The following is a 23,601-nucleotide window of genomic DNA, read 5'->3' on the forward strand; positions in this document are numbered from 1 at the left end:
GTGGCTGCGAGTGCCTCAGGTGCCTCTCGAGTAGGTGGGTTTACTGAGTGCCAAGTTCCCTCTCTGGCTAGACAGTCACCTACAGGAAGCTCTTGGCTTCGACAGCATTTCTGCTGGCCAGACAGAAACCAGCAATGCTGAGAGGATGGTCCCACAGACTGGTAATGAAAGGTCTTGCTAATGAGAGATGAGTTGGGCTGGGTACAAAGATCATTGCAAGGTGCTGCTGTATATGAGGACATCTGTCAAGTGCAGCTGACCTGCCAGAAATGAGCTGTTTTAATTGGATGTGACTCAAACTTCCTCTGTCTCTACTTGATATTTGTATGCTTTATGGAGTGAGTGCTTCTTGTTACCTTCGTTAGCATGTGTCATTGAATATATAATGTCCTGTCACTTTTACTAGTATGTTCTGTTGACTATATTGCTCCTGCAAAGCTCATGTTGAGTTAATGTACCCGATTTATTTATACAATTCATTTTACTTTATTTCCAGAGACATGCTGTGAACATACTGTGATGCAGATCCTGTGAGAGTGACTGTAATAAATAAACCCAGTGAACAATTATCTCCCAAACACAGCTTCACTGACACAAATCAGTGGAGTATAGTTCTTCACTTACATTTAAGAGCTGGTGGTCGCATAACAAATGTGGAGTGTAACCAACAGGGAGCACAAGCAAAGCATTTGTGATCATAAATGGAGGTGCAGGAGGGAAAAAACCTACCAAACAGCTTCACTAGTAATAATTTGGAGGGAAAAAAAAGTTTTGTGATGTGGTGCACTGATAAAAGTAATGTTTTTGATTTTCTGTATTTTTTTCCAAGTTTTCTGGTAGATAGCTAGATAGGTAAATAGATAGAGTAAGCTTTTTTTTTTTAAATTAGTTTTTTTGTCTTTTGATGCTGACACTTGGGATTAAAAAGCATTTTGTCCTTCAGCAAGGGAACTACATTGTTTTTTTCCTTCTCTCTCCAAATGTTTTCTTTTTGACTGGAAAGCATTTGTTTCTCTGTACATTTTCACTTGACTCTTCTTGCAGCAAAACTTCTCTATATACCAGCCGAGAAGGCATCACTCTATTGTTGATGAAAAGTAGAAAGTTCTCTTGAAACTGGAAGAAAGTTACAAGAGCAGAGCGCTGCAGAGACAAAGGGATTGCACAATCACTGACTTGCCTTCTCTATAGTGCAATGTGTCTCTGGGACTGTTTAAAACTAGATGGAACCTGGAGCAATGGTGAAATGGATCCCAGCTAACAGCAGGTTTTATAGTGTAGCTGTGAATGTCTGAGACATTGTCCAAGTGGTGCCCAGATGCCTGACAAGAACTGAGATCTCATCAATACTGTATTATGCAGGATAAAATTCTTGTGACTGAATGATGGGGACTCTGAGCTGAAATAAACCTTGATCAAACTCCACTGACCATATTGCCTAACTCCCTGTTGACTGTAGAGGCAGCCAAGAGGGATTTGCTCTGGTGCAGATGCATACCCTGCAGATACACATACTCAGTCAAAGGAATCACTGCCTTGATTTTGAGGTAAACAAAATAGGAGATGAAGCCCAGCACCGTGCAGGTGGTTGTTGTTTTTGTTGTTGCTGTTACCATTAATATACAACAATAATAATAGTAATAAATATGCAGCATGTTGGAGAGTTATTCCATGACTTAGCAGTTGAGTTACGTTATCTGCATTGATGTTTGTAGGTCCTCAAGGCTTCATGGTGACAACACAGCATCAATGAGAAGACAGCAGTTTTGATTGCAAGATTGCTCCAAAGCCCTGAAAAGCTAACAAATGTCTTATCCTCTGTCATTCTTGTCACTTTGAGCTTTGAGCTCTGAGGTATTTAACTCACACTATCCTGCTCTGCCTTTGAGGAAGATCTGCTGGGCGAATGGCAATATTTTCACAGCCACCCATGTGAGCCCCATGCCACTCTTTCAAAGGGGATGGATTTCTCTTTCCAGGTGTGGCTCCATTCATTAAGTCATGTCATAATAGAGAAGAAGTATAAAAGTAGGATTAAGCCATGTGAGAGGTGCAGGACTGCCAGAGGAAGAGTTTCTTTGTGCTGGCAGTTTTGGATATGGGAGATGAAGTCAGACACTGAGAGCTGAGACTTCTCCCTCCACCCTCTGACTTCCCACACCCAGCCAGTGGCTCATAGCTCAGCCTGTCCATCAGCATCACAGTATTCAGGGCCATGGAACACCCTCACAACCACCTTAGCTAGCTCCTGGCCCTAATTAGTCTGGAAAGCATGGATATGGAATATCAGCCAAAGGAATAAGATGGTCTGTCCCTCAGGCTCCTGTTAGCAGCCATGGCATGGTTTGCTGGTACTGGAGCTCCTGGCAGGAACAAAAAGACTGCTTTGCCATGACAGTCATGCACAGCCTGTCTCCTGAAAAGCCAGTGCATGGCAGGGCAGAGGGAAGGTAGGATTTCAACCTTCCCTCCAAGCTGCCTCGCTTTCTTGGGTTTATGTCAGGCCCGTAGCGTTATTTGAACATAGTTTTTCTGGTTTAATTTGCATAATTGATGAGATGGAAAATTATCTCAATGATTGATGGATGTTCTGCATGCACCAGAGTTTGTCACAAAATACAATGCATCCGTAGGATGAGCCTGCTGCTCCTGCCATGTTATTTCCCAACAGGGCTATAAAATTGTAACTTAACCCCACAGGTTTTTAAGTTTCTTTTCTTTTTAATCTTTTACAAGACAATGTGCAACATGGTAAACAAGCACAAAGATGCAGCATCAACTAGAGTAACCATCTTTCTTCACTGTATTCCTAGGATGTTGAGAAATGATAGTGAAGAAGCTGTATCACACTTGTGGAGTTGATCCAAGCCTTTCCTACATGAAAGTCTGCTATAAAGCAGACTTGCTTTATAACGCTATATACATTTCCACCTGCTTTGGGAATGGTTTATCTCTTTCAGACATTTACATTGACAAAATTATCTTTTCATTTACAGTGAGTCAACAGTGCATATACCACAATTCATGCAATGAGTGGACTTTATTTTCATAAATGCTTGTAGATATTTTTGTAATCAAAAGATGATGCCAAGTGCAAAAGTACTCTTTGGTAATTAGCCATGCTTCTTCCAAGAAAAGAAAAAAGCATCCTGGCTTGATCCATTCCTGTCCAGCAAAGCACACAGTCCATTATGGAATCAGAAAGTGAGGCACCTTTTAGTCATACCTGGCCTATGCTCAGGGAGGGTTTATAAGGAAAGCAGGGAGAGAAGGAGGATGAAGAGAGAGTTTTCTTGATCTTCAAAGCAATCATGCAGAAAGATGATGAACAAGACTTTCAGGGCACTTTCAAAGTTTTTCAGCAGACTAAAAGCATAGGTTAAGTCTAAGATTATCTAAATCTCAAGTCCAAGATTTTCACAGCACTTGGAAGATAATTTTGCAGCGTCAGGTCAGTTTTCTAAACAACTCTAATTTTGGTATAAGGAGGACATAACTGCAGTGATATCAGTGAGGCTGGAAAGATGAACAACACTGGCAGTCCTCCAACCACTTAAGAAAAGGTACCAGAGTAAAGTATTTACCCTAAGAACTCATTACTGTGACAACTCATTGCACTGAATAAAAATTTGCTTCAATGGGAATTTGTTCTCCAGGCTACATATGGATTCCTCCAAGCTGTGAATAGGTCTAATCTGCTTTTCTCAGTGATTTGATTTAATACACTTTAGTTCACATTAACAAGAGGATAAAAAACATGTTTCCAGCATTAAGCCTGTATGTGGTACTATGCATTTTTCCATCATGCAGCATACTTCATTAATGTTCCCTGCAGAAAAAGGATAAATCAGACGAAGAAAATGAAAAAAAAAAATAATATAAGAACTAGAGGAAAGTATTGGCAAGATTGTCTATGCACCTAGACAATTACTCAAAACCTGAACTACTCAGCTTCTAAGCACTGATGTAGAAAAATCATATGGCAATGGCCATGGTCTTTTTCCAACAAGGAACTTTTCTACCAAGGAAAATGAACGACATTCTCCCCATCCCTGGCGCAGGCATGATGCTGCTCCAGTCTGAAGTGACAAAGGGTTGATTAGTTATGATCGGCTGCTACAGCTGAGGCAATACAGAACTCCAATCAATTCCCCAGCAATCCATTCGTTACACTGAACTCTCTTTCTCTCCATTTGCAGCTGCCTGACATCCATCAGGGCCCTCTTCTCCTGCCTGCAAGTCGTGGTGAGCATCTGAAGATAGCTCAGTGGGCTGAAATGGAGATCAGTGGCTGGCAGTGCTATTGGGCAGGCGGGCGGGCGGCGTTAACCCTCTGGAGCTGAACAGCTCAGCTGTGCACTTCAAGTTTCCACTGTGATATTATATTTGACATTCAATTTGAAACCCTAAACTCCTTTAATGCAATATCTCAGCACAATGGTAGTAATAAAGCAGTACCACTTTCTTTCGATTTAACTACCAAAGGCAAAGTGGACAGGGGGAGAAGGCAGCCCCAATTATGTTAACCCCTTTGCTACTAGCTCGGTAGGTGATTTGTTTTATCAGTAAAAAATTCCATATTAAAATAAAGTCTAGAAGAGAAAAGGACTACTTTTTCAGCTAGCAGTTAAATTGTTTTGTTTTGTTGTGTTTTGCTCCCTGAAAGTGCCAGGGGCTGCCATTTGCTCAAAAAATTTCGACAAAACTGCATGTAGAGTGGATTGCTTTCTGGTAGACCTGTCACCTTGCTTATATGGCAAGAGAAAAGCAGTTCAGACAATATTTTTTCTAAATGCAAGGCCAGAGTTTTCCCTCACCAAAGTCTCTCTGATTCTTCATAACTCTACTTGCATGGTACTGTCACCATCCCATACCAGTTGAGATGATAGCTGTGGTTTCAAGGGCTCCAAGTTCTTGTCCATCCACAGGAATATGTGGAAAACAGTGTACCAGTGCTCAATATTTCTATTTTACAATTTGGAAAATTGAGGTCCAGTTTTGATGTGATAAGGAAATTTTTTTTACTGTTCAAACTGAAATACTGACTCTAGGCATTTTCAAGGCCCAGACATGGGGCTGTCATCTTTGGAGAACTTTGAAACACCATTTCTAGCCCAAATTTGCCTCTAATCCTAAGGCACAGCAGGACTGTCATCCAGAATTTAGTCAGCCTTCCAGGATGAGAAAATAAAAACTGTGGCTGTGCTACACCAAATTTTGTTCAGCTCGACTGTGGATATACACCTTCCCTTAGATTCAATGGATCTGAGCAATCATTAATCAAAAGAGGGGTCAGTGTGAGAGAAAGGAGGCACAGACCTAATGGATCAAATCTAAAGGCAGCTAATAGTCATACGAGGCATACTTTGTAGGATAAGGATTTCTCTGGTAACTTAATTTCCTTCCCTTCCAGTCCTTTCTAACCTTTCTATCCCTTTGCTTCTAGACTGCGTACAGACTGATCTGTGCTGTGGAGGATGGTATAACACTTCCTGTCTGCCTCTTCCCAGCTTGTCCTTAGACACCAAGTGAATGTCAGAGATCTAGTCTCAAACTATTTAAAAACATTTAGCCAGCTTTACACAGCAACTCTCTGGTCAAACTTTCTCTGCTTTAGGAAAGGACATGTTGCCCCTCTTGGCAAATCAATTATTCAGAAGCTGTGATAGTCCGAGGCATCGTATCAGTAATAAAGTAGTGAATTATTAATCACGGCTTGTGCCATTTCGATTAGATTTGGGAAATTCAGGATTAAATTTCTGGCACCCTGTGTCTCGGATTGAGCTCAGCCCAGCTGGCCTGACAGGCATGAGCTGGCTTTGTACTTCAGAGGAGGCTGGTGGATAAAAATTACTTGAAAAGCCTCAGAACTTCAATTATTATTATTATTAGTATTTTGGAAGGAACTGGAATGACTGAAAATAGATTTCCAATCTGCAGGGCAGTTTTGGTTTCACACAAAACTTCTGCTGTAATAGCTCAGGCTTTTTTTTCTGTTCCTCTGAGCTCATCTGCTTGCTGCAAGAAAGGCTAACTCGGCTTGAAAGACTAGGCAGTCTTGTGAGTCTGTGTGTCTCTGTACAGTATTTACACTTTCTCCATTTTATCTGGGCTCTGAGGACACTCTGAGAGATCGAAATCATATTAATTAGAAGAACAGGACCAGCACTCCTACTGCTCTGGCACTAGCTGTTGAGGGAGGGAGAGCCTTAATGCAGGAATGTGAGCCTTGGCATCCTGAGAAGTCGCTTGCAGCCTGCTTAAGGCTAGTGTGAAAAGAGTTTTGGCTTTATCTGCCCTGTGCCCAGCAGACAGCCATCCCCTGCAGTGCCCTGCCACATATATTCACCTGACTTCACTCAGCTGATATTGTTTAGCTCTTGCCTGTGCTTGGTGCCTACTGTGGAGAGCCTGCTCTGAAGTGCTGGTGAGTGCTCCTTTCACTGGAGAAGGGCTTTTTGAAAGTGTGTCTGCTACAGAAGGAGGAGCAAAGACAGGAGTGGGATAGGCAGCTGGGAGAGTAGAGGCTGTTGGGAGCACATGGGCAGCATCAGGTGCCCCAAATGTGGCCAGGTGACCTGTGGAGAACTGCTGGGATGCCATGCCAGTGTGTCAAGGTTGAGCTGGTACACCTGAGCATGGCATAGGGCAATGCTGTGTGTGGGAGCTTGATATTGCATGGTGTTGAGAGGACACCAGAGCTTAAACCATCTGAGAGAACTGAGAGGAGGTGTTCTGGTGTGCCCCTAACCAGAGTGAAAAATGTGCCATAGAGCTGTGAAGAGAGCATTTCTTCTTAGGTGGCTTTCATCCATGGGTGAAATTTAATTTTTCCATGTTGTCTGTAGGCATATGCTATAGAAGTTAGTAATTTCTTCAGTAGTCAGGCTGAAAAGTTAAGTAAGTTTGTCCAGGCCTTAAGGAAATCAAAAGGAAAACTCTGGTGACCTGACCCTACACTCACATCCTTGTCAATGTGAACTGATAACACAGGTCTGAAATGAAGACTGCTGGGTTTCTCTCTGTGAAGTTGGCCTTTTGCTAGACATACAACTGAGGGAACAGCTTTTGCCACAAATGTAGTCCAATTCAAACCCTGAACAAGACTCAAAAGTGACCGAGTTGAAAACCCTTGACATGAAGGAAATAACATTTCACTCAGTGCAGTTTTAATTTCATCCCTCTGCCCTGGAGTCAGAGGTTTCTGAGCAGAGCAGGAACTGTGGAGTGCATGTGCATTGTGGGGAGGAAAGTGTGTGGGGAGATGCTGCATGTAACTAGTTTCTTACTCTTAGAAGCCTCCACGACTTTCGGGGAAAGAAAAAAAAAAGGTTTTAAAAGAGTTTTTTTGAAAGAGGAGCTGAAAAAGACATCAAAACAGATCAAAGAAACTCATGGAAGTGGGAAAAAAATGGAAAGAGGGAGAAAAAAAAAAAGAAGGAAAAGCTCCTGCAGTAACATTGGATGAAAATTAAGCTTCTCAGATCTGTTTAAAAGATATTCTGTTTGATCTTTTATATCTTCTGCTCTGATTATCCAGGTTCCTTTTGATGTTGCTGAGCCCTATAGAACTGATATGTAAAAGTACACATACATATGTATTAGTACAGTGGGTACACACGCACACGCAGGGACCCTCTCACGCTGTCACTGCTGCCTGTGAATGGGATGTGCAGAGCCAGCAGAGGTGAGGACACATAGGAACAACATCCAGTGTTCTGACCCTGTGATGTGTGTCCCATGCCATGGTGCCCCTGGGGACAGAAAACTCTTCCTGCTCCTCTCCTCGGCAGCAACCACTGGAAGAAACTGAGCTCTGAGGCACACAATTTAAAGGTAGGAAGATGCAACTTTTTTTGGTGACACACCGTGTGCTACTCCCTGCACCTCCCAAAGCCTTGGGAAATCATGGGCTGATGGTCAGGATGAGGGGCAACCATGGAGAAATACCTTTTAGAAACCGTGCAAAAAGACACCTGCAGACAAAAGGGACATATCTACTCACTGGGATCTTGGAGCAGATTGTGCAATCCCACAGTCCCCAACACAGATGCCCCACATTGTCTCCTCCTGCCTCCTGTCCTCTCCCTGCCTTCCCACCAGGGCCTGCTCCAGAGTCCTCAGCCATTTAGGAAAAACTGATTTTGTTTCTGCCCTCCCCTCACCTTAAGGGAGCACCGCCAGCCCTAGGAGGGGTCGCTGATGCCATCAGGAAGATGGGAAGGGATTTTGCACAAAGGAGCATCACTCTAAGCCAGCTGCTGCTGCTGGGGCAAGAGGAGAGAGGGGGATAGAAGCTGCATTCAAATCCCTTGTTGACCAGGCAGTGGGCCTACTTTGCCTTAGTGCCACCACCTGCGATGGCTTCTCACACTTGTGTGACACGTGAAGGCAGCAGGACCCAACTCTGGTGGCTGCAATCAGTTCTGCATCCCCCCAAGCCCTGGCTGTGCCACGCTGGCCTCTGCTCCCCACTGCTGTGGTGCCCACATGCTTCCAAACCTTTAATCTGCTTACCTTCAGGAAGCCCTGGGAGGCAGGCAAAGTAGTCTTAAGCTCATTTTACAGTGGGAAACATGAGTGATTTCCATACAAATACTGTTCAAGTTATCAGCAGAGATGGGACACACATTGCATCCACCAAGGCTCTCCCCCTGGGAAGGAGGGCAGCTCTCTGCTGCCCACCTCCACCTTCACGTGTTTGGTTTTGCACTGCCGAGTGCCACCTCTGGCAAGGAAAACTCTGTCCTCTGTGTCCCACCCCCATATGGACCAGCATTTCCCACACTGCCTCCTCCCTCATCCCTCAGTTTTCCTTATGAGGATGAGCACAATGAAGCACTCCAGTTAAATTTGGGCTCAAATGATGCTTTCCTGCAATTTTAATACATCAACATGCTTCTAACTGTTATGTTTGGAGAGGAGTGTAGGCAGCTTGGAACAGCAGGCAGAGTATTTTGGGTTTTCTGAGCTGAGGCTGGTACAGTTGGTTGCTTCAGCCCCTGGGCTCTGGCAACCTGATCCCACCTTGCTAGATGCAGCTTCATGTATTTACTCTCATTTCTCCTCTCCTTGCCCTCTCCCCCACCCTCATTCGGAGGTTTCCCAAGTAGATCTGTCTATTGCCACTCCCCTCTTTAAGCTCCCAATTTAAAGGGAGAAAAATAAAAAGAAAATACATGGGAAAGTTATTTTTTTACAGACAGCAGTAAAATGATCAAAGGCTTATTTGTAGCTAACACGGACGTACACCACTCATTGAACTAAGATGGAGTGGAAGCATTATCTTCATATCCCTACAAATGTGTTCCTTTAAAAAAAAATCAATGAAGGCAGATTTTTAATTAAAGCAGATGCTGATCCTTCCTGCCCCTGATGCAGCTACATGTTTTGTTGTTGTTGTGGCTGTTATCTTATCTGGGCCTTTATTTATTTATGTATTAGCCTCTGACAACAGGAGATTGAAGCTCTGATTTCTCAGCTAGACTTGGGGGAACAAAAAGGAGGCGGGCCTGTTGGAGTAAAATGTTTTTGTCTCCAATTTCTTAGCTACCCAGGTGAGGGTCAAACACCCCCTTCCCTGGGCTTTCCCCTCCTCCAGCTCTGGCAATGTATACAAAGGTTAAGCCTTGCTGTCTCCTTCCCTCCGTCCTTTTTACAGATGCAAATCCCCTCTGCTCAAGCTCAAGAGTGTCTCTGGGAATAAAATGTGCTCTGTGGTAATGCCTTCATTTGAAAGTGTTATAGAGATCTGGAGCTGAAGTGCTGAATGGCGAGCTTTCCTTTCTTTTCTTTCTTTTTTTTTTTTAATACCTTTTAAATTGTTTTTCAGAAAACCCCATTAATTTAGGTCTCTGATAAAATGACCAAGGAAGCATTTCCTAATACATTCACCCTACTTCCTCACCTAGCAGATCTGAGTCTCCAATCTCTTTCCTCTGTGGGGACAGGAGATGGACTCCATGATCCTTGTGGATTCCCTTCCCACTCAGACCATTCTGTGATTCTCTCTTCAAACTTTCCCCCGGCTGCTCCCATTCCTCACGAGATCAAGAGGTTCCTAATGAGGCGTTAATAATGAATATCCATGACAAATGTGTGCTTCCAGCCTGCCACAGTACTGGCCCAGGGTTCTGAGGGTTCTGAGGACTGAGCACATGGCCCACCTCCTTTCCCTCTCTGGTGCTCTGTCTGATGCCTACACGGCTCCCTAGCCCCTTTCTCTTCAAAATCAGGTAAGTGCCTAGAGAGAGCTGGGGGCTCAATGGCTGGAAATGACTGGCAGTACCCAGATATTTCAATCATCCTGAGATACAGAGCAGAGAGACAGAGCCTTAGACAATCTAAATCAATTAGGCTCATCCTCCATGTCAAGCTCTCCTGCTATGAATGATGACAAGGCCATGGTGGAGGGAGATGTCCTGGGCTTGGGCTGTCCTCTGCTGCAGGCCCTCCCTGCTTCAGTCCCCACAGATGCCTTTTGTCTCTGGGACACCCTGACTTCATGCATGTGTTGTACCCAGACATCACCTCAGGGGCTGTCTTGACTCTGCAGGTGCAAAGCTGACCTGCAGCAGCCCAGGATTTGGAGAGAGCATTTGTCTTTGTGTGTGTCAATAGCACACCAGGCCGGTGCTGCAGGACCTGAGGAGAAATTTGTCCTTTCTGTCCAGCACTGTGCATTTGGCCAGGTGCTGCCAGGAGGGAGGGCTTCACACACAGCAGGCACAGCCCGCCGCTGGAGGCACCGTACCTGACAGGATGGATCACTCCTCCCATCTGCTGGGCAAGCTGCATCTCTGTATGGGGAAGGAAACTGAACGATAAAACCGCCCAGGGAGTGGCTTTTCCTGTCATTTACATAAATGAATGTAGGATCCATACAGGTTCATAAAATTATTTAGGTTGGAGAAGACCTCCCAGATCATCCAGTTCAGCTGTTAACTCATCACCATCAAGCCATGTCCCGCATGGGCCACATCCACACACCTTTTGAACACTTCCAAGGATGGCATTCTGCCACTGCCCTGGTTTCTCCAATGCCTGATCACGCTTTCAATGAAGACATTTTTCCTAATATCCAATCTACTATATCTGTTTGTTCCTGACTTCCTAGACCTCACACACTCCTGACCTTCCCTCTCCTCAAAGACCACCGTGGACAGCTATTCCCCAGGTCTGTGGGTAGGTGCTGGCAGTCATTCACATGGACTGAGATATGTCTGAATACTGTTTACTGCCCAAAATGCACATTAAAAAAAAAACATTTACAGTTTACAAGAGCGTCTCTCCTACCCAAAATGTAACAACTTTTCATTTTTTTGTTTTGGTCCCTTTTCATTTAAAGCAAGTAGATTAATAAAGGGAATTGAGAAAAATGAAAAGAAATAGCTTTGTTTAAAAAACACCTCATCAGCAAAATTTTTCACATTTTCAATCAAGTAAACTGATTGTGGTATCTTATTATTTGATAGGAGCATGCATATATTTCCATTCCCCAGTTAATAAAGTATTTGTACAAAATCCTTCCGCACTTGTAATCTGGAGTAGCATTTTCACTATGTCTTAAAAGACAACTAAATATTGATTTCAATAATATGCAGATTTAGAGTTTTGTGTTTGAAAGGGTGGGATGCATTTGCAGAAATGTGTTTACTACAAGATATGCCTCTGAGATAATCACCCTTGTCTTTCTTTTGTAGTTTACAGGGTTCCGCTCTGCAAAGTTGAGGGCACAACTCTCCTCATAATATAGTAATCTGCTTTCAGCCAAATCACACTTCCCCTAAAAAAACCACTTCTCTCTCAATTTTCTATATTTCAAGTCTTGACTGATTTGGAAGGATCCTTGGAAGGATCTGCATTTTAATTAGATGTCTTAGATGTGGGTAAATTTAGGGAACATTAAACCTGACCAACTAGTTTAAAAGAGAGTTTGTTCCTTAAAGCTGTTCAGGATGCTAACAGGATTATGCAGAACCTAACAGAGCCATGGTTTCCCTAAAGCTGGCTGTGCAACAGCACATGAAAGTAAATACTTCTAATTTCAGATTGAATGCCTATGGGCAGAGGCACCAAATGTGCACAATAGTGCACAATTTATTTGAAATTGCAGATACCCACTCTGTAGAGGAAACACCATTAGCTGTGTCCCATCTCTGCTGAACTCATCTTCATTCTTTTAATATTATCTAGATTTTAAATGTATAGAAAAATGAGAATTGATATAAAACTACTTCCCTTCTTCCTACCATCCATACTTACAGAAGAAAACACACTCAAAAGAGGTAAGCTACATATATATACATATACAAGTATATGTATATATGTACTCATACAAAAGACAAATTCCACTTAAAAATGAAATCTATAATTGTGACCCATTTTTTTTTTAAATTAGGTGGCAAGTTAAGGCTTTCTCATCAATGGAGTGTGAATTCTGTTAGTAAATTCTGCTAGTAAATAACTTTGAAAATGTGAGCCAATAAGATATTACACCTGAAAATTAACTTATATCATCCCTCAGCAGAACAGCAGGGAAAAACTTTGGAGGACCTTGGTTAGGGCGAGGAGTTTTTAGGCATTTCTCTGCGCTTTTCACAGTGATCTGAGGCAGGACACTTCAATCACAGTGCCTTGGTGCAGATGTGCCTTTCACTGCAGCCTCGTATAGCTATCCATGTTTGGGTGTTATCATGGGAGTAACTGCCTTGCTATATCCATCTTTTCCCAATTGCACGGTATCGATTGATGGTGTAGCAAAGTTTTTGAGTGATAGCTCAACAATGAAGAAGCTCCAGACTCTCTCTCTCTTTCCTCTGCTAGTGGAAGGGAAAATGTCTTATCCTCAGCATTAATTAAACTCTGTGAAACCTGATCCTGGCTATGTAAGACCTGTGTGTAGATTCATACTCTCTGACAACATCTTGAATTCACTGAGTGGCATTTACTTGGTAAATAAATAGGAGGATCAGACCAGTTCTTCTTAATAGAGGTCAAGCAAAATCTTTGGTCTGTCGGTGTAATGCACGGGCCAAATTATTTGCTATTGAAAACCACCAAAGCTGTCCTGAAACTTACTGATTTAAGCCATGAGGAGCTTCTGTAACAAATTTGCACAGAAGGGAAAGTGTGAGCCAGAGAGTGACAGAGATTGAGATAACCAGAGGGACGTTCTGCCTGGGAATGAGAAGGCTCTGGTTGATGCCTTGCCTTGGAAAGCTCAGAGTGATCCCTAAAACTCCCAGGTCTGTGTACAGCACCTTTTTTTATTACATTCTTCCTTCCTGTGTTTGCAATGCACTGGTAAGTGTACAATGCTGCACGCCTAAATCTGCTTTCAAATCAGATTTTCAGTCTTTATCCTCAAATTATCAGGTTTCTGTCTCTGTCCATGGCCCTGCCTAAAGGTCTGTCTGTGCTTCCTTTTTTGGAAGGATGAGGAAGGAGTTTTAAGAACACTTAAAAGGAGTACTGACTATATGATAATTTAGGTTATCTCTGCAGTAAATTGGGCGGGAAAAGTGGGTTGAAGCAATAGCCTGTAATTATCAAAAATCTTTTTTTTTTTTGTTGCCCTTGCAGAAAAAGTATTCCTGTTATTTCTTGTAACACTCCCACACCCATATACACATTCCTGCTTAAATCAGTCCCTTCCAACAACTGCATTTTTACCCCTTGAAAATCAAGGGTGACTTTCAGCTCCCAGCATGATTGGAAAAAAAAGTCTGGCAGAGATTAAAGAAAAGAGTTGCTTTTCCCTTCCAGAATCTGTGTGGGATGATGAGATTGGCAAAAGCTGTTGGCCAAAATATCACTTAAGAGAGGCAAAGCTCTTCCTAGGACAGTCTCTTTCACATCCCACTTACAATAACAACAATAGCCTCAGAATAATTTTAAAAGAGAGAGAAGAGAAGGTGTGGGGGTGGGAAGGACAGGAATTACAGCCCTTATACTAATCAGATAGAAAAGCTCTGTCTCCCACAATTCTTTCATTAGCTGGCGAGACAGGTGCCCTCCGACCTCCAGCATCACTTACTTCCTTGGTAACAACTACTGCTGGCAGATGATCCCTCTTGTAGACTTCATCCATATTCAAAGAGTTGTCACATCCAACTGATGCTAAGAAGCTAATCAAGTAGAATTTTCTTTCCCTTTTCTGTCTCTTTTTGTCCCCCCCCTTTACCCCTTCTCTCATGTTAGAAAGATATTCCCGCTCCACACATTCAAATTCTTTTGAACGCTGAGAAAGGGCCAGATCCATGGGGAAAGGGAGGAAATCCCTTTTTGGTTGACACATGGAGCCTCTGGTGATTTTTACATTTTTACACAGTCAAGCATAGGACTGTTTTGCATTGCCATTAGCAGCTTTTAAGGATGACCAAGCACAACAAGGAATTTGACCGGGACAGCCGTAACACCACACTTGCTGTTTCAGGGCAGGTTAGAGATTCCCCATCAAAACTATTTTGAGATTGGAAATTTAGTTTCCAGTGCTGTCTAGGTTTTGGAAGAATGTGGCCTTATTAAAGGAGTTGATTTTATGACAGACAGAAGATGAGTTAAAATTACATTTTCTACAGACAAGGGTAATATTTTCACTGACGTTTTCATTTTGTTTGCTTTTTCCCCTACGGTAAGCCCATCAGCTATACTGTGCTTCTTTCCTGTGTTCAGAAATAAACTTGCCAGCATGGTTCTAAAGTAGTTAGCAAGAGTTTACATGAGGATATTTTATTTGCACTTGCTGCATTTTGTACAAAAATATTTTCTAACTGAGATGGTCATCTCTTCTAACTACATGCAAAGACTATTGTGGAGGAATTTCAAACTTTGAGGATGAGAATGTTGAATCTGAAACAGCAAGAACATATGAAAAACTGTCTCCTACATCCTTGATGAGAAAAAAGAACCCGAAGAATAATGAAGAGGCCATTTCTGCATTTTTCCATTCTGAGATTTATAGATTTCTGATCATTTGAATAAAATGAATCATCTAGGGGAACGTCTGAGGCCATTGAGTTCAAATAGACAGCAACACTTCATTCACAACAGTGTGTCAATGGCTGTCAGTCAAACATGAGGAAAAGGAGATCAACTCAGGAATTTTTGCTCCAGAAAACATGGAGATTTATTTCAGTATGAAAATCCAGAACACCTGGCAGATATTATTTCCAACTTTTGAAAATGATGTATCATTAGATGAAAGAGAATTCCCAAATGGTCCCCAATTTTTCTGAAAAACATTTGTCAGCAACTGACCATAAGAATCTCTAATAAAAAAAAATCATCTATAAACAATAGCCCTGCTACAATGCCACTGATTTGTACAATTCAGAGGAAATGCTGACATCCTCCATTCAAGCACTAGTTTCAAGCTACCGACAATGCTGTTTTCAATGCTGACGGCATCTGTTCCTATTCCATGAGTTAATTCAAGGGGAATAAATGTGCAAAACAAAGGAGAGAAGGAAGTCAAAGGCAGACTGGTCCCAGACAAACATCAATCCTAAAAGTCTCCCTTATTTCCACCATCCGCTGAGAGGTTCCTTGTTGGAATGTGCAAAGCATAATTTACTCCTCACGTCTTTCCTTCCATCATCCTGCGAGTACAGATTCTTCCTTAGGCATCCTTGGTGCCGGCGCCGTTCCTGTCGCGGGTGCAAACTGAAGCTGGCTGGTGGGTTCACTCCCAGAGGAGTCTGCTCTCTGTGGGATTGCTGCTGCAACTTTTTAGCAGCCTCTGTCTTCATGACACTATTTTTGGACCTCCCTCTCTTTCTCTCTTGTCTAGTAATGTCTCGTCTTGTGGAGACTGCAGAGCTAAGTTCATTAAAATGGAGTTTGGTGGGTTATTGCACAAAATTGCCTCTATTTACATCTGCTGCCTGTCACTTTCAATGCTCTATGCCTTCTATCACTTAATACTTCCACTACCTGTCCATGCCAACTTTCAGTGGGCAGCAGTTGTAAACTCAGGTTAGCATTGTTTGCTGCATGTGCTCCTTCCTACAGAAGCCCTTTAATGGTCTGTGAGAGCCCCTGTCTTGGCCAAGAATATTTGTTCATGGGTGAGACGGTGCTACAGCTGTGCCGATATCCAGAAATGCCAAGAATACCCATACATTATTTTCCTAGGCTGAATTATAGCTCCTACACTGTGGTTAACTCTTTGTCTGCTGCAAAATGTCTTTGTTGAGATCAAAGCTGAGAAGAAAAGAGTAAAAATGAAAGTAAGCTTTTGGCTGGAGTGAGGAGGGAACCTGAATGCTTCTTATCTCAGTGGGGCTGGGCTGCAATATTTCAGCTGAAAGAGAAATGCTGAGTTTTTGCTTGTGGAAGACAGCTTGACTGTGAGTTCAATAAATAACAAAATTTATGCCCAGGGCACATTCAAGAGATGGAGACCCATCTGAAACCCCAATGCCTTGAATTAAAAGGCCATGCATGGTACCTGCTCAGGCACAAGGCAGACTGTGCTGTCCTATGGTTGAATCACAGACTCCAGAGCAGCGTGTTGTTCGAGTCTAGTGTGCACTCCTGGTTGTGCAGCACCACCCTAGGTACTAGAAAATCTTGAACACCAACCCATTTTCCTGTCTAACCTGCCACATCTATCACCTTCACCTCTCCTTACCTGTGTGAGCTATTCAGCAGAGACATCGAAAGGTTGAAGAGCAGCAGAACACCTTATTTCCACAGACCTCAGCAAGCTCTGGCTAATGTCCCACTTCTGCAGAAGCTCAAGCAATTACATTTTTCTTATTGCTTGCTGGTAGTGTGACACCCAGACACCTAACTGACCACCACAGCAAAGCCAGGAAATTTGCCCTTGTGAAAATTAGGCACGTACCAGTAAGGTACAGCTCAGATCTGGATCAGAAATGATGGCTTTAATGTCTTCCTAACTCCCATTTTCTTCCTGCCCTTTTGTCAGTGAGTTAACACGGCATCAAAGAGTCTGCCACCCTGATCTCTGACCATGAGCCCATTAAAATTGCATTGGAAGTTAACAATAAGGATGGAAAACAAAGATCAAATGAATAATGCATAAACAAAGCACTTCAATTAGATATTGAAGAAAGTAATATAAATATATTAGATAGCAAAATATCTTGAATTATAAATTAGATGGGGAATTTCTTTTTCTTCCCCCCAATGGGAGGAAAAAATGAGAGGAAATAAAGAGATACAGAGTCTTTTTTTGGTTGATGGGAATAAACTGTCGGGTTATTTATACTTTGCTGTTCAAGCTTAGTAATTTCATGTGTTTTTGCTAGATAACACTTGGGTCATGTGATTTCATCAGCCAATCGAGCTGCCAGGCTCTTTGCTGACACTTGGTAATGAAGTGATATGGTAGCGTAGGACAAAGTCACCTTATCTTTTTATAAATGCATTGAGTGGCATTTGGGATGCCTCCCTACCTTTCTGGTTCATTTGCATTACACAAGAACCCTCTAAATGTTAAAGCTTTCTCTTCCAGTGAAAGTTTGACGCTTCCAGCGGCATTCAAGGATGTCTGTCTCGGAGTGGCATAAAAATAATGATGTGCAGCTGTGTGTGAGGGGACGGGGCTGCGTACGCGTGTGCGCAGCAGCCGGCTGAGAGGCTCCGGAGCTGTCTGCGGCACCAAAGCAACGCGTGTCGTCCATCCAAGCTGACAGGCCTACCCAACCTGAAATCATCTGAGTGCAGTTTCTGAAATCGTTTGAAAGTGGAGTGTCAGGAAGATGTTTGCATGGCGGCTGACATCTCCTCCCGGCGTGGTTTAATGACATCCCTCCCTTGTCATAACTCTCCTCACGCTTCACAAATAATAACAGCGGTGGAAGAACTTGGCAAGACAGAGTTGGGAGAGGGAATGGGAATGTGGGGAAGGGCTGGGAGGCAGGAAAGTGCAAATCGCTGGAGACAAAACCACTTGAAAGGGCTTGAATCAGCCTGAGCATTTTTACCTGGGAGGGTCGTGGGTGTTTCTTGCTTTCCATCATTTTCCCATCTTGTTAAACAAAGGGTAAGGATTTATCTGCCTTTGCCAATCAGCCCAATCTAGAGGAGCAGGCGAGGATGAAATCCCTGTTGGTATGGAGGCCTGTCTATAAAAGTACTGATTGTCTCTGCTTATTTATTGCAATATGTTTTCCAGGTGCAAGGAGGGAGAGGGGAGAAAATACACTGCTGCCTAGAGAGCTTCCTTCTACCCTAGCTGGGATTTGGTGAGACTGCCAAGCAGGTTACAGACAGAAAGAAACAGATGAGGTCTTAGGGAACCAAAGTGCTGGACCAAGTTTGAACTCCTGACTTTTAAAACTGGCTCAGCCACCTTCCTGCTGGTCCAGCTTGGGCACTTTGCCCATTCCTCCATGCCTCAATCACCTGCTTTGTACTAGGATTGAGGAATGAAGCTTAATCCTAAAGCACACCCAAACCAGCAAGATGACATGAAACACGTTACAGTGCTGTCAATAGGGGATTAACATGGTTCTTTTAAAATGTCCCATGGGCACTTCTTACCCTTAATTAAATACAATTATATCCAGGAAAAGTGATCAAGAGATAAATGACTATTTAGCTATCCGTCTATACCGATTTCCAAAGTAAGAACATTCAGTATGTGTTTGCTTGTTAAAGTATGGGAAACCTAACTTCTGGCTCCCTTTGTGGTCAGTGCAGTGTGTGTGTGTGAGAGATGCTGCCTCTGGATTTCTGGCAGGGTATGCACCGAGCAGAACAAGCCATGTCACCCACGAAGTCTGTGTGCTGCCAGGCAGAGGAAAGACTTGTTTCTGTCAGGCATGGAGACAGTGAGAGAGCTGAGGAGCTGGAGAACCAGGTACGTTGCTTCCCGAGTCTCCAGATGGCTGTCTCAGCTGTCTTCTCAGCCATACGAGGGTGCTCAGGAACAGAAAGCCTGCACCTGCTGCTGAAAGAAACATGATTTTGTAGGTGCTTGGTGCCTGGGGGTTTCAGTGTGCAATAAAAAGATTATTTATAGTAATGATAACAATCACGGGTGAAGCCTTGACTCCTCCAACAGTCTGCTGTGGGGCAGAACGGCCGCGTAAGCTGGTGACAAGTTTGTGGTCTCAAGGTCTCTGTAAATGACTGAGCTGCAGTCCAAGGACTATCTGAAGTAATAATATGGCAAAGAGAATGCAAAGGCCCTCCTTGCTTCAGCTAATACATCTGAGTAAGTGCTTTTGTGCTCCAGAATTTTGTCTTTTCCTGTCACTACATACTTAAAGATCTTTAGCATGAAAGGTAATATGAACAGAAGGGTGGGGTTTTTTCTTCTTAATTTTGTCTAGAAGACAGCTATGACTGTACTTCATATAAAACATAGCAGCTTGTTGGGCCAAATACATCTGACATGACACATCTGAGCCCCGTGGAGGTGTCTGCTATCCTCTCTGTCCCATGCAGGAGGCATCTGAAGCATACCTACAGCTCCCCACTGCCCCCATACCACTTCCACACACCGGGTATGTGCAGAAATCACCCAAACCCATTTTTCAACATCTTTCCAGCTGATGTACAGTGAGCAGGGTCCTGCATGTCCTGTGAGGACAGAAGCCTGAATTCCTTCCCTTTGGAAGGAAGGACTTCCATGTGCTCTGCCAGCCCTTTGGGAGTGTATTTACAAATTAAATGAAAGAGACAACAGATGCTTTCACATTATTTCACAAGGAACTGAATGATAAATTCAAGGAAGAGGGAAGGGAGAAGAGAGCTTTGCCAAAAGGAGTGTGCACCTCCATGGCTGATGTAAGAACATGAGCTCACCCCCATGGCACTGGAGGGATCCCTGAGCAACAAGGAAGAGTTCCTTTGATGAGTTCTTCAGCTAGCATCCTTTCCCATGCTTCTCTTGGATTTTATGACAGAGTTAGGAGCTTAGTGTGTTTCACTTGTCCAAAGTACTTGGTCCTACCTCTGTGACACCATTCCCGAGCTCTGTAGAGCAGGCTCCCCTCTCCAAGGCCTTGTGTCAGCAGCTGGATGGCACAAAGGGATCAGCATTTGTCCCAACCTACAGACTGCTCTTCCAGGTTTCAGACTTTGCAAGGAGTATGACAAGCAGTGAGCAGAGATGCAGAGCAGGAGATCCTCCCTTCTCTTGGAGCAGGTGCCTGTGCTTGCTGCAGGTACAGAATGCATCTCCTGAAAGTACTGGGGCTGGCTATGGCTCCTGGCTCCATAGCTGTACCACAAACATGGTTAAGGTTTGAGGAGGTGTTTGTGTAGGTGATGGACAACTTGAAGATGGAAATGTAAGCTTGATTCTGCTGAGAAGTTAGATGTAGACCCTAGAGGAAGTCTTTCCCTCATTCTCATTGGTTTTAAAGAGAAGTCCAGACATGTTGGGGGAGAATCTCTGAAATTTCACTTGGCAGCAAATAGTTGAAAATTTGGAGTAAAGCTAAATTGAACCATGCAAACTCTATTACCAATGGAAAGATCTAGTCTCCTCACCCCTGAGTGTGATTTCAACTGCAGATGTAGATTTATAGTATGAACTTCATGTGAGAAATTTATTCAGGTTACTGGAGCAAGTATACGCAAACAAGAGCAGCACTGTGAGTCAATCAGAAACAGCAGATGCTGGAATTTTAGTTAAATCCTGAGGTGAGCTGCATAGACGCAATGCACAAATTGTATTTCTGCTAAGTGCAGAATGGATGTAAGGCTCAAGTGGAGATGCCTGTGATTTTCTTCTACTTTGTATGTCTTGGTTTCCCCAAATATCTACATGACCTCAGCTAATGCTTTCTCTGCCATTCACCTCACAATAGCAATAGGAAGAGTACAGTTTACCTGTTATCTCCAGGGAGCATTTAAAGTAAATACCAAGCAATTCCCCACATTTAACTAAACTGAGAAGGGATAGCACATCTATCTTTAGCAATATTTTTTACAGAGAGGATACCCAATTCCATTTGAGATATTCAGCATGAAGTTCTTAAGTGATTTAAGTAGGTGAGCATTGTGTGAATTTTGGTGGGATGTGTGCTCTATCTCTCTCTCTTGTTTGGTTTCTTTATTGTATAAAATCCACATATCTAAAGAGTGATTGCAAATGTGAGGATAGAGCGGTTCTGCATCAGAGGCACTGCACATGGGTGAGAAGAGCAGCCCATGTGGAGGTTCTCTTTTCCCCTCATTCCACCATACCCAGGCAACACTGCAGTCAATGTTTTGCATGGGCACACAGAAGATCAGCTTTACTAAGATGTAATTCTGCTGTTTTTTTAAACAACTCTGCTTGTCTGCTGGAGGACTTTGGGAAGAACTAACCAATGATTCCTCCTTCTGCACTCCAGGCATGCTAAGACTTCTTGTGGGCTCATTTAATTTGTATCACATTCAAGGCAAGGGAAGGAACATCCCCATTATTGCCCCATAAAGTGTGAATGATCAGATATTTCCTACCTTTGTTTTGTTTTTTCTTTGGTTTGGTTTTGTTTTTTTTTTTTCCCTCACTCTCTGCCCTGCCACCTCTGAAATTTCTAAAACTTTTTTTGTCTATGATGAAAATTAAATAAACAAATAAATAAACCCCCAGAACTCAAAGATTTCTTATTAAAGTTCTGAACATATGCTACTTATGAAAAAAAATCCAAGTGAAATTGGCTGATAAAGTAAGAATTCCACAAAGGGCTGTTCTTCCAATCATCCGGTATTTCTCCTGTAATTTCCTCAGAGATTGTGGAATGATTTTCCAGATGTCTCTGTTCCTTCCAGGTGGCGTGTTCAACATGATTTGGAACAAGGCCAATCTTAGGCTTCTTCCTATTCAGGGGAGATGATACTGTGCAAGGTACATATCTGTACATACTTCATTTTATGAAACATAAGTGTGTGTTTTCTTCGGTGTGCAAGTAAGGGACAAACCAGAGGAAGGGTGACTGTCTTTGAAGCTGGCAGAACAGCCCTGTCTGACAAAAGTGTTTTTTCTGATCAATAAGAAGAAAACCAAGGACAGCTTTGGCTTTGGGAGCATTTTTAAGGGGTCAGTATGTGGCACAGTTTCCTACTACTCTTTAAGTTGACTCACATATGCCCTGCTTAGCTGCAAAGCTACTTTGGTTCCCTCCCAGTTGCTATGGCTCCTGTTTACCTGTTGAACATGAGTTAGCTGCAGAAATGGGCAGCCCTGGAATTAGGGCTGCAAGGAGTGGGGCTTTCTCCGGGGCAAATTAAACAGTAAGTTTGAGTCAGTACATTGGATAAAGCCAAAAACCTCCATCACACTCTAAAGAATAGACAGCCTATGACAACCTGGATGATTCCTCAATGGCCAAGTCTGCTCTGCTTTTACCCCTAACTCTTTTCACCCTGCAAATTTAACTGCTTCACTGTCAGTGAGAACCATCTTCATTTTTAGGACTGACTCATGTCTCTGCTCTGCATTATCAGAGAGATTAGGCAGATCAGCGCTATCAATGACTGATCCCTGCCATGGCTGGATATGGCAGTGTAAATATCATGGATGGATCAAGAGCCTGTGATTTTTACATGATGAGGAACATCCTTGCTGGGAGGACAGACAGAGCTGGATTTTAGCTGTGGCAGAGAGATCTGGGCACTGCCCTTGAACAAGGTTTTTGTTTTGCCTCCTCCCAGCACTGATGTCAGAATGACCAGTAATGACCTATTGGGTTTTAAGATGAAAGAAGAAGGAAAGGCATTTCCCTGCTCCATATTGGCCCCTGTGATATATTTAAATACCTCCATCATGTCAGCGTGACAAGCTAAGCATAAGTGAGGGACCTTGGGTTTACATTGCTTCAGCCCTGCAGTTTACTGCTGCAATTCCCTCAGCTCAGACTCTGTGTACATGTTTCTGCCATTTTCACTCATGTTTTTTCAATCAAATTCCAGCCTTTTACTGGAGAAGTTTTTCTCCCAGCAAAGTGCCTAAATGTTGTTGGAGAGACATTTCCCTTCCTCCAGAAAATAAATGTGATTTTGAGAAAAACATCTTAATCTTATTCTGTCAGAAAGACCCTGCTTTAATTGAAAATTTGTATCACTCCTAGAAAGCGTAATACACATCATCTATCTGTGCTCACCTCAGCTCTTTCTCCAGAAATGTCCTATAAGGCAGTTTGTCTGCTTCCATGTATGAACACAGGTAATTTTCAAAGAAAAACAAGAAAATTAGGAATGAGGTGAGCTTTAGGAATTCCTATATTTTTTCCCTTTACCGAATTGGGGTCAAGGTGCAATTTTTTTGCTAAACTTTTCTTCTAAGAACAAATCTAAGGAACAAGGAAGAAGTTTTTCTTAGCTCAGGCTCACCAGACCTTCCCTCTCACTAACCACATGAACATCACAATGATGTGCTATGATATTAACATTTTACATGTTTTGCCTTTTTTATGATAACCCTTTTTTCTCTGCTTCCCTACAGCTTTGCCTGCATTTCACACATTTCTAGCACATTTCTAGTGCAATAGTCTGTGCTTCCTTCAACAATCAAAGACAATTCAAACATATATAGATATATTTCAATACTGTAAAAAGAAATTGGCATAATTTCCACTTGGTATCCTTTGCACTGGGAAAGATGTTGCAAGCAACATTTAGCCTTGAACT

General features: G+C 42.9%; 1 protein-coding gene across 32 annotated transcripts in view; it reads right to left on the bottom strand.

Annotated features, from left to right (window-relative positions):
• Nucleotides 1-23,601, bottom strand: part of CELF4 (CUGBP Elav-like family member 4) — a 668,420-nt gene that overhangs the window by 147,514 nt on the left and 497,305 nt on the right. For 6 of the 32 annotated variants that reach the window (XM_050986794.1, XM_050986782.1, XM_050986783.1 and 3 more), the window contains exon 4: nt 12,556-12,588. The exons of the other annotated variants lie outside the window; for them this stretch is intronic. In XM_050986794.1, the coding sequence (XP_050842751.1) occupies nt 12,556-12,588 (33 nt within the window). The remainder of the gene's footprint in view (nt 1-12,555; nt 12,589-23,601) is intronic. 32 annotated transcript variants of the gene reach the window in all.

This window comes from Serinus canaria, chromosome Z, assembly GCF_022539315.1.
Source record: "Serinus canaria isolate serCan28SL12 chromosome Z, serCan2020, whole genome shotgun sequence".
NCBI lineage: Eukaryota > Metazoa > Chordata > Aves > Passeriformes > Fringillidae > Serinus > Serinus canaria.